Source organism: Euprymna scolopes, chromosome 23 (genome assembly GCF_053919585.1).
Source record: "Euprymna scolopes isolate OS-2025 chromosome 23, ASM5391958v1, whole genome shotgun sequence".
Lineage (NCBI taxonomy): Eukaryota > Metazoa > Mollusca > Cephalopoda > Sepiida > Sepiolidae > Euprymna > Euprymna scolopes.
This window is the reverse complement of record NC_136504.1, coordinates 76,234,094-76,246,676: the sequence shown is the minus strand read 5'-3', so window position 1 is coordinate 76,246,676 and position 12,583 is coordinate 76,234,094. Positions and strand designations below refer to the sequence as shown.

The following is a 12,583-nucleotide window of genomic DNA, read 5'->3' as shown; positions in this document are numbered from 1 at the left end:
TATCTATATCTATATATTTATATATATATCTATATATATATATCTATATATTTATATATATATCTATATATTTATATATATATATATTTATATATATATCTATATATTTATATATATATATATATATATTTATATATATATATATATTTATATATATTTATATATATATCTATATATTTATATATTTATATATATATCTATATATTTATATATTTATATATATATCTATATATTTATATATATATCTATATATCTATATATTTATATATATATCTATATATTTATATATATATCTATATATTTATATATATATCTATATATTTATATATATATCTATATATTTATATATATATCTATATATTTATATATATATCTATATATTTATATATATTTATATATTTATATATATATCTATATATTTATATATATATCTATATATTTATATATATCTATATATTTATATATATATCTATATATTTATATATATCTATATATTTATATATATATATATATATTTATATATATATCTATATATTTATATATATATATATATATTTATATATATATCTATATATTTATATATATATATATATATATATTATATATATATATATATATTTATATATATATCTATATATTTATATATATATATCTATATATTTATATATATATATCTATATATTTATATATATATATCTATATATTTATATATATATATCTATATATATCTAATATATATAGTATATCTATATATTATATATATATATCTATATATTTATATATATATATCTATATATTTATATATATATTATATATATTTATATATATATATATATATTATATATATATATATATTTATATATATATATATATCTATATATTTATATATATATATCTAATATTTATATATATATATATATATATATATATTATATATATATATCTATATATTTATATATATTATATCTATATATTTATTATATATATATTATATATATATATATATATTTATATATATATATATATCTATATATTTATATATATATATATATATTTATATATATATATATATATATATATATATATATATATATTATATATATATATATATATTTATATATATATATAATATATATATATATATATATATATATATATATATATATATATATATATTTATATATATATATATTATATATTTATATATATATATATTATATATATATATATATATTATATATATATATATATATTATATATATATATATATTTATATATATATATATATATTTATATATATATATATATATATATATATATAATATATATATATATAATATATATATATATATATATATATATATATATATATATATATATATATATTATATATATATCATATATTTATATATATATATCTATATATTTATATATATATATCTATATATTTATATATATATCTATATATTTATATATATATATATATAAATTAATGTTTATGAAGTGCATCGTGCTTATTGGGGTATGGATGCTATCCTTGGTCCCAGTATAGATAAGGTATGAGAGAGAACTAGAGAGTTGAAGAAGTGCGAAACCAAACCACCTGGCTGATCCATGGGAAAACGATTAATTAGACTGCGTAAGCACCTGTTAAACTACACAAGGTCTACAATTGAATACCCCCCCCCAAAAAAAAAGAACAAAAAACATAAAATATGCTTTTGTAAACCGCTCGTGAAAACTTACTGACAACAATATTTTTACTCTTAAATGAGGTGAAACTTTATTTTATGAAAAATATTTCTTTGTCAGTTAAAATGTCAAGTTACTACGCGCGTGCACACATTTTAGTTAGAAAGTGAAAAAAAAAAAAAATGAATATAATTAAGAAAGTGAAAAAAGTAATGTACCTATTTACTATGCCTCCCCACGGGACAGAGTTAGACACCAGGGTCGTTTTTTAACGTGGAGAAAAGATACAAAAATAAAAATTGTCTCAGTCGTGAAGGAGGACTGCTAGTGCTCCAGCTCCACCGAAAGAGAACAAGAAATGGAAGTGAAGAAGCACTGCGCCACTGCACTGCAACATCTGAAGAACAGATACTACACTTGGATCTTGGCCAAAAAGGCCAAGTTGAGATCTGTAATAAAAAATTAATGTAATTAAGAAAGTAAAAATGTCCGTTTCGATATCGGGAAGCGGAAAAATATCCAAAAGGGTAGTGGGTGGGGGTGACACATTTCGGCCTTGAAGCCGAAAAATGTTTTTTTTTGGGGGGGGGGGGCAACCTATAAAGTCGACAAATGCCGAGGGGTCGGTAAACTAAAAAAAAAACGTAAAAAAAAAAAAAAGAAAGAAAAGAAAGTAGATTGGTTTCCGCTAGGTGACGATGTTGGTCCCAGAGAAGTTGATTTGTTGATCGCACGTGCATACAAACAGGGCGGCCAGTGAATTACAGTGCATAATATAGATCTTTATATTTCAAAAACTACTTATCTCTGCAAAATTTAAATGAGATTTTCTTATTCAGCATAGTCGAAAACACCACGGATTGGCGTCTTTTAGAGAAAATTGTGGAGGTGGGGGGGGGACACCTAATGTAAAAAAAAATATACCAACTTCTGTAATGGAAAGTTTGTTTTCGTAATTTGCGTTATTGACTTAAATAAAATATTCGATGGATAGTAAAAAGGTTATGTAATCATTACGAAAGAAGTCATTTTACAAAACAAAATTTCAGTAAAGAAATACAACACGATCAATTTTTGTTTGTTCACGTGTTCTTCGTAAAACTTTTTTTTTTAAATATATATAATTTCATTCATTTTTCAATCGCACGAAGGAAATATAAATTAAAAACGAAATTCACTAATAATTGAGAAATCGAATTATTTCGTGACAACTCGCTTTTAATATCTTGTTCAGTCATCGAAATGAGATTTGGAAAAAAAAAATTGGGTGGTATACTGTTTCAGCGTCCTAAATTCTTTTTTTAAATGAAATGTCATTTAATACTTTAAATAAAGTTAAAATAAAGTATTAGTTTAAAAAAAAAAAAAAAAAGGGGGTTGTATTACTGTACACATGGATTCGAAAAAGTTGTCAAAAAACAAATATATAACAAATAAATGCTATCAAAGGCAAGATAAGTTACTTTTCTACCAAACTGGATATATATACATATTTTTTTTTTTTTTTTATTCAATGTAACATGTTTATTCAGCTCGAAAAACATGCAGTTTTTACCGATGTATTGGAAAATTCAAAATGGCGCCCGACACTCTCTTTAACATGGTAAGTTTGGGAAAAGGTGTTAAAACTAGACAAAATACTATTAAAAAAACACCGAATATATGTCAACTTATGTCACGGTAACATATAATGAGCGAATTTCTAACAGTATTTTGTCTAGTTTATTATTTATAACATCTTTTCCTGAACTTACCGTGTTAAAGAGAGTGTCGGGCGCCATTTTGAATTTTCCAATACATCGGTAAACACTGTATGCTTTTCGAGCTGAATAAACATGTTACATTGAATAAAAACACGAAAGATATATCCATTTAGGTAGAAAAGTAACTTATCTTGCCTTTCAAAACATTTATTTGTTATATATTTGTTTTTTTGACAACTTTTTCGAATCTATGTGTACAGTAATACAAACCCTTTTTGAGATTCTTAAATTGTAATGCAATTTCAAATTGTATATAAAATTACATCTCTTTCCGAAAAAGATTTTCAGACGCCGTAACGGTACACAAGTTGTGTGTTACGGCGTCTGAAAACACAACCGTTTTGTTTTTGCTGTTGTTATTAGTTTGTTTGTTTTTTGTTTCGTTTTTTTTTTTTTGTGTGTGTGTTTTGTTTTTTTTCCACAAGAAGTGATTTAAGTTAATATTATTTAATAGGTGTTTATTTTTTATTTTATATGAGTGACTTCCGGATCTAAAAAAGAAAAAAGAATAAGAATCCAACAAGTACGAAAAATCGCAGTTTTCTACTTGTTGGCGTGTTGTCGTACCTTTGCTGTTGTTGTTATGGTTCGAAGATTGGTTTCCCATTGTTTCATGAAATCCCGGGTAAATTCATCAAGAATCTCTCAAGGAGAATCATTTAAATAATAATAAAAAAAAATGTGTGGAAATTATACAAACTGGGCAAAGTCGTTGTCGTCCTACTACTACTACTACTACTACTACGAACGGTGGTGGTGGTGGTAGTAGAAGCAGTACGTCGAGAGTTGCAAAGGGCAAAAGAAAGAAAGTTGTGTTTTTCATTGCATCAAAGAATGACTCAAGTAATTTTATGTCAGGCTTCACCCCCTCTTTTTTGTTCTTGTTGTAAATTGGTAATCATGTTCCGATAGCGCCAACAGAGTTGCTGCAATAAAACAAGTCTAAAGCCGACGGAGAATCGACATCAAACAATTAAAAATTACTGATCGTTTACTTTGTATCCTTAATTAATAGATAAGTATCTTTGAAGAGGGGGAGGGACAAACTATCTAAGGTACACGTTGAAAAGTGAAAATATATAAGAAAAATTCAAGTTGTTTGAGTCTTAGTTCTACGATGTTCAGTAAAAGTTAGTGCGATTATAGTTAATATTGTCTGCTCTTTTTGACTTCCGGTTTCTGCTTTCCATTTAGTTGGATAATTAACCAAAGCCAAGCGGAAGAAAAGTCATTCTTAACAATTTTAGTTTTAATATTTCAGAAACATTACGAAAAAAGGACCCTAAAGTCCAGTGACATGCACAGAAAATTCTCAGGGCAGTTACTTATATATATATATATATATATATATATATATATATATATATATATATATATATATATATATATATATATATATATATATATATATATATATAAATTTATTTATTAAGGGTATTAGAACACCAGTATAAGCAGAGTATATTTTAATGTATTAGTAAATTCATTAATACAATTAAAACGTTGGTTTAGGTTCGACAAATTTAAGCCACCATAAATCATAAAATTTTCTTATTACTAATCTATCTTAAAATTTATAAGTTAATAACTATTATTATTATAGTTTTATTACTATAATTATTATCTTACATGATATTTTACCATTATTTTCTATTTTATTTTTATCTATTTCACTTTGAAGTTATATGTTACTATTTTTACTAATATAAGTTCTATAAATATTATAATTACTATTAAAATAATATTATTATTTAATTAATTACTATTAAAATAATATTATTTAATTAAGATTCATTTATTACTATTATTGATTTTATTAATATTAATATATCTAAACCATTATATAAAAAAATCAACTTATAACTAATTAGTGGTTATCTCCCTTTGAAAAGTAAAATTCTTTATTTTTCTATTTGACTATAATTATCTCCCTTTGTAATTGAAATATTTAAGTTGATGTCAAATCTAGCGTCACTAACGATTTTAAACTGGTAATATTATTCTATGAGCGTTTCCTTTGAAAGTTTGTATATATCAGCATTTTCAAGCATTCATAAACTACATTTAACATCCCAGTGAATGCATTGATGATAATACTTACGAGCTTTAGAAGGCGAACCATTAAAAGGTATATATATTTTTAGGTACTTGTGCATTTAACGAACCAGACGTAACTCAGCATTTGCTCGACTTTGTCCGGCGCATGACGTCAACAGCCGGATAAAACCGAGCGTTGGCGATAAAATAAAAACAACGCTACAACAAAATAACTGTACAATGAAATTCTAAAATGTAGAAACAAAAAAATTAAATAAATAAAAAGCAAAAACCTACCGTTCATTTATGTTTTTTTTTTTTTTTAAATTATTGCTTGGAATTGTTTTCTGTTTTCAAAATAAATACATATAAGACAAGTTTGTTTTTTTTCAATTTTTAACGTAAAAAAAGGGGGGGCAGGAACAAGGATTATTTGTACATTTTTTTTCGCCAGAAACAAGGATTTGTAGAAAAGTTTCATAGAAAAGTAACTTATCTTGCCTTTGATAATATTTGTTATATATTTGTTTTTTGACAACTTTTTCGAATCTATGTGTACAGTAATACAAACCCCTTTTTATTTATTAGTGGAAGGTGGGTTTCGGCCTTCCTATTTGGTACAGTGACCAAGAAACCCTCCTTTTCGGCGGGGTCATATCCACCGAAGACCCAGATCGGTGTCACAAGTCTGCCGGCGGTTAAAAACGGACTCGTCGATTTCTACCGTATGGCCTGGGCCTCCAATCTGCCGGGGATTCCTAAGAAAATAGTCCCTGCATATATCACGCAGGAAAATTTTCCAATCCACGATTGTGTGGCGAGAACGTAACCCACATTTGCGATGGAGATTTTTTGTAGATGCCATCTCGAACGCCCATAAGTATATTATTTTTATGATACACGCGATGGTTAGTCGGGATTTTGAGAAGGTCCCAATCCTAATGGAGGTCCATCGACGACATGTTACACTTCTACACCTCCAACCGTAACCATCGGAAAGGCTTGTTCTCTTTGCAAGTACACAATCCTGGCCAAAATGTAAATAAACACCTTTTCTCTTCTGCCAACAATTTCCGTTGCTGGCAAAAGTTTAGTGCAGCCTCTGGGGTCTGGAGCTGGTTCACAAGGTTTGTAATATTCATTATTATTTCGTCAGTTATCTTTTTAAAACAAATTTTTTTTTTAAACTCTTCAAATAAGCGTTTCTTGAGTTGTGACACTCTTCCAATTGATAGCGAAATTCTCGTCTGCTTAATCGGCAACGCTCGGTTATATCCGGCTGTTGACGTCATGCGTCGGACAAAGCCGAGCAAATGCTGAGTTACGTCTGATTCGTTAAATGCACAAGTACCTATTTTTATTAGAAATATTTAAAATATCCTCTATTAACCTTACCTTTCCACCCGATTTTATTTCATTTTATTCTTATTTTTATTTTCATTTCATTTTACTTTGTTTATCAACATCAAAAAAGTAACTATTTTCCTTTATATTTTAAATATTTTCCAGATGCCTTACATAAAACATGCGAGTTTTATTTTTGGTGTCTTTAAAAAAAACCCATCCAATATTTTTTGCTGATGAGTAGACTTTGTTTCAAAAAACTAAATGACTAAATATTGTCCAAGTCTATCTCAATAAAAATATTCTTTCCGAAACGATCGTACAATTTATTGATTTTGTTTGTTCTTCCTTGTGAAACCGATTTTTAATTTTTACTTTTAATTACAAATTATCAATCATCTTACTATATATATATATATATATATATATATATATATATATATATATATATATATAGTAATAGTGGGGCACAGGCTTATAATACATTCTGTAAGAAATTATTTCTCACATCCCAATTTACTCCCCGCAGAGGTAAAAGAATCCACAAATACAAAAGCTGTACCTTTCAAACTCAAAAGTAACACCAATGAAAGTTTATTGGTTCTGGTATAGTCCATTTGTAAAACGGTGGCCAGTTTTGCCTCTATAGCATAGAGCCGGTAGTATGAACTCCTATTGTCAGAGTGTTAGTTCTTTGTTCCTCATAAGGATCCATGTATATTAATGGTGAACTCAGTGGAAATGTTGGCACCTATAATTAAGCATAATGCGAGTCGCTTGGGACTCTAGTTGAATTGAGATAAGATCCAATATTTGGTAAATAAAACGTGAAGAAATGTTCATGAATGTCATCCTGTAATTAGGATAATTTCAGCAATATAAAATTGTTTCTGTTTGTAGAGATGTGATCCTTTGTTCACCAACAGTTTGGTGATACAACATTAAGAAATTGACGTAGCTCCCTTCAAGTGTGGGAGCTGCTGAGTTGGAGTCCATCCCTTGCTGAGTTCCTGCTTGGACTGAAAAATAAAGCATGATACAAAAAGGATGCCAAGCAATTCACTTGACTCATTCAAAATTAACCAATTATGGCCGACCACCAAACTGCGTGGGCGGCCTAAACAAAAAAGATGGCAAATGTAAATGGAATTTCTCACACGCTGCCAAGGAGGGCGGGGGGGGGAGTAGTGGAAAATCATTACTTTTTCCCAATACAAATTAATACATTTGGATAAATGACAAATAGCAAGTTAATCCAATAAACATAAATGGAAACTCTGACAAATTTATAAATTTCAATATGTTTTAATTCAGTTAAACTTCTTAATTTTAATATGTGTTTGTTGACAATTCAAATGGAGATTCAATAATTATAACTTTAATTCAATTAAAACCTCTTAATATTAATATGTGTGCTATTGTCTGCTGTCAATTTCCAGTTTAAACTTTAATAATTCTCATGCATCCAGACATTAGCTAATTTTTACAATGTAGAATGACCTGCGAAGCTTCATCCTTACAATTGGAACAAAGCCACTCCCCTAAGGTATCTTGCTGATTAACTCCTACGCAGCTGAAATAGTACCAGCTGTCACAGGAATCGCAGCACACCATAGGTGATGTTCCATCATTAGGAACTGAACAGGTTAGACAGAAAATAAACTTGGTTGATACAATATTATCATTACCCTTAATTTCCAAGGGAACAAGATTTGTTAAGGAATGGACCTGTTCGCACCCGTCTTTAAGAACAACGCGGAACAAACATTATTCTCACTGCCAGTAATCGATTTAATTATTTTACTAAGATTCCAAAATTGTCTGGCTTTGTTGGGAGACTTAATAAGTACTATCTCTCCAACAGATAACTTGGGGGCACAACTGCTCCCAATTTTGGCATCGACTTCTCTTAATGATAAGACATAATCATTATGGCAGATACGATTGAATTTTTCAACAAATTTATTCCTCATTTCGAGAGAATGCAACAAGGCAGTCCTATTTGGGGGTGGGGTCAGGACATAATACTGAATCATAATTATTAATAAGCAAATGAGGTTGATAGCTTGCTTGTAGAAAATGATTTGGAGTTAAAGTACTAAAGTCTTTGTCGGCAGAAGCAATATAAGTGAGGGGTCTGTCATTGATTGTCTTTTGCACATCAGAAAGTGCAGTTAGAAATTCAAAATAATCCAACTTTCTTCTGCCCAATAGTTTCCTCAAACATTGCTTGACAGTTTTAATTAGTCTCTCTGAAGCTCCCCCTCTGCCAGGCAAAGTAAAGGGGAATTGTTCGATAGATGATGTGTGTTGGATTGTGTAGTGGACTTTCGGTCAGCGTTCAAGTTGTGGATAACTTGACAAAGACTAAAGTTACTTCTCATGAAAGAGGAGAACTATTTATGGCACATGGGCCAGTCTATTCCTTGGATTGTGATTGGCTGAATCACCTGATTGGATATGCTTGTACATAAATACAAGCCCTCAGTCCAGCTCAATCTGATGTCTGTCTTGTGCATGAGCCGAGTCTTTATCATCACGTTGGTTTGTTATTTTTTCCTGCAATTGTTTCACATATTGTTATTATTATTATTGTTTTTGCCGTGTTAAATTTGTTTTATTTGTTAAAGTTGTTATTGCTCTTATCTTCCTGCTGTTATTTTTGAACGGGACTTTTACCCTATTTTTTTATTTTATTTATTTTATTTTTTTTTTCCCTCTCTAACCCGTCGGCCATGGCGTCCGCCAGCAATGTGCCATCAGAAGAGGACAAAAGCGGCGAACAAAAGAATGGGTGGGCGAAACCACCCAAAGTTAAAATTTACGTTAACAACTTTTTAACGGAAGCAAGGAAATGTCTGCAATATGTTACAGACACAGGAGTTACTTTGGAAGCACCACGGCTACAGGAATTTGCCAAGAAAACGATTTCACTTTTTGTGATTGATCGCAAGACCAAAAAATTGATCAGGTCAACTAAGGAAACGGTAACCAAATTACTGGCAACGGCAGGAATGCGTGCGGATCGTGTAACGAAATGCAGAGGCTACAATACCTGGGCCGCCCTGTTTAAAACAGAGGAAGAATGCGTCGCACTAACCAAAAAGGAAATCATTACACAAGACTACATTTTAAGAATGGAGTACCTAGGACGGAGGAGAACGACTGTTTCCATTTTCAAAGTTCCAGGGGCGGTCCCAGGTGAATATCTAGCTGCCTACCTCCTGAAATTCGGTGATATCACTGGTATAGAGGTGGACCAGTACAACGGAGTCTGGTCCTTCGATATACTATTAAACAAAGAAGCTTTCCTCGAAATACCCTACTTCCTGGAAGCGGGAGCTGAAAAACTCCCCATTGTGGTCACAGGGAGGAGGCCGACTTGCTGGATTTGTAGTGAAGTAGGTCACTTAACTTACACCTGTCCGAAAAAGATAAAAACCAATGTGACAAACACAACAAACCCTAAAGAGGTGGTTGTTGGGCACCTCGAACCTGAGGCTAGAACGCCAAATACAAGCAAAACAATTGAAGTGATTAAAGAAATCACAACAGAAGAATTCGAGGAAAAATTCAACTCTGAGATGGAATCGCCCAAAAAGAGAGAATGGACACTGGTACCGTTTACTAAATCACCTCGTAAAACGTACGCGGATAAACTGACCAAAGAGCAGATATTAGACATTAGGACCAGTAAAGACCCGGGGGGCAACAAGTTTAAGGCCCTGCTAAAACTAAAGGACTCGCTTGATGAAAAGCGCAAACAAAGCGAGAAGAAAAAAGAAAAAGAAAAAGAAAAAAAGATATTAGATTTCCCCGAATCTCTCTTCCCCGAAAAGCCTGCCCCTCCTCCAAAAGAGAAAAGATCACCCCGTAAAGCGCCACCCCTCTCTCCCGCAAACGTACCAAAAAGAGACCCAAAGTTGACAACCCTTGGCTCCTCATCCAAAAAGACCCCTAAACCGTCCCCTAAACCGTCTCCATTCTGCTCCCCAAACAATACACCCAAAAACTCCCCCCCCCCGCTTCCCCTATGAAAATTGACATGCCCCTTCCTCCATCACCTCACCCTTCTACTTCTGAAAAGAAAAGACAAAGAAGTCCCTCCCTGGAAAAAAAACAAAAAAAGAAAAGACCCCCTTTTTTTCAGGGCAAAGACATGTGTAAGATCACGGCTGATATAGAGGCCATATCAAAAAATCATGGTAGAAAAGACTACCGAAACCTCTACGCGGTGAAGCAGATAAACAAACTGGACATTACAAACCCAGAAAATTTTCCCAATGCCAAAAGACTTTTAACTGTGGTTAGAAGTCGTGAAGAGGCCAAAGGAGTTTGGACTATGCTGGAGGAAGTAAACTCTGCTTTTAATATCATTCCTCCAGCAGCCTTTTTTAGCGACTCCGACATACTTAAAATGAAGAAACTATGTGTTGGACGGGTCCCCATAAAAATCCACCCTTCACTTTATAGAGCGATTAAGTTAACATTTCCTCTAGACATCGGTGGTCTGTCCCCTGATGGGGCCATCACTAATGAGATGACCTCTGGATCATTGGGGACAGCTGTCGGTGTCTTGGCACCGTCCATGTTTCTTAAGGATACCCAACCCTAGATAGATCACAATGGCTTTAAGGTTAGCTACTTTGAATGTTCGAGGGTTGAGGGACGCCTCTCGTAAACTTCGAGTTGCACGCGACCTTCAACGCCTCGGAGTGGATATATGCTGTGTACAGGAAACGCACTTCATTCCCAGTGATAATCAGGGTGTACTGCTTAGGGACTTTCAGCTCTATTCAGCACATTTTGATTCCCACTCGAGGGGTGTTTCCTGGCTAGTTAGACGCGCTCTTGATGCTTCGTGTGACCCAGTCTATGCTGATCCAGAGGGAAGAGTGCATGTGCTGGATGTTACCGTAAAGGATGTGGCATTTCGATTTATTGGGGTTTATGCTCCCAATAGCCATAGCGAGAGGGTTTCCTTTTTCCGGGGGATCGAGCCCTTCATGAATTCGTCTCGGCGGATAGTTTTAGCGGGAGACTGGAACGCGGTCCTGGATCCTGATTTAGATCGCGGGGGTAATACTTCAAGGGCTACTAACCAGAACCGGGATGCTAAGGCGTTTCGAGACTTTATCGACAAGTTTGATCTTGTCGATAAATTTCGAAACAAAAAGCCCGGGGATGTAGTTTGGACTTGGACAGCAAGACGCGGCTCCGATCCGGTGCAACTTTCGAATTACATCGATCGGTTCTTAGTAAGGAGAGTCGACTTAGGGCTTTTAGACTGTCCAAGTTTTCATAACATAGTTTATTCGGACCATAGGTTAGTCCGGGTTCGGGTAAACTTAGATAGCGTTAAACCTAGGATGGCTAGTTACTGGAAGTTCAACACGTCGTTGTTTGACGTGAAGGGCTTCCGGGAACAGCTTTTACTAACAATACAGAGGGAATTGACGGTAGCCATTATCGGGAATAAGTGGTGGGGAAAACTTAAACAAGTAATTAGGTCCTTCGCTGCTGAATTTAGTCATCGACTCAATCTTAGTTCTAGAGCAGCGAAAGCGGCACTAGATGATAGATTAAAAAGGGCGGTGGAGGAGGGGGATAGTGATAGTTATACTTTAATTAAGGCTGAACTGGACTCCCTGGATAACAGGAAGGACCAGGGTCTAGTAGTTAGGGCTAGGTTAAAAAGAGTGCCGAACGAGGCAACAAACATGGCCGCGTCAATGCGTGCGGAGGAA

The 12,583-nt window shown here is 32.1% G+C and overlaps 2 protein-coding genes across 3 annotated transcripts in view; one reads left to right on the top strand and one right to left on the bottom strand.

Annotated features, from left to right (window-relative positions):
- Positions 1-4,603, bottom strand: part of LOC145246016 (protein neuralized-like) — a 600,001-nt gene extending 595,398 nt beyond the window's left edge. Inside the window, exon 1 of the mRNA XM_080107829.1 lies at positions 4,023-4,603. Coding sequence (XP_079963955.1) covers positions 4,023-4,062 — 40 coding nt within the window. The 5' untranslated portion in view covers positions 4,063-4,603. The remainder of the gene's footprint in view (positions 1-4,022) is intronic.
- A 767-nt stretch (positions 4,604-5,370) lies between these two features.
- The window catches only part of LOC145246011 (uncharacterized), a 43,140-nt gene continuing 35,927 nt past the window's right edge, over positions 5,371-12,583 (top strand). The window contains exons 1-2 of one of the 2 annotated variants that reach the window (XM_080107820.1): positions 5,371-5,583; positions 9,586-11,120. In XM_080107820.1, the coding sequence (XP_079963946.1) occupies positions 5,543-5,583; positions 9,586-10,873 (1,329 nt within the window). In that variant the 5' untranslated portion in view covers positions 5,371-5,542 and the 3' untranslated portion in view covers positions 10,874-11,120. Of the gene's footprint in view, positions 5,584-9,585; positions 11,121-12,583 lie in introns of those variants that run through there. The other variant, XR_013863063.1, reaches the window with a different exon arrangement.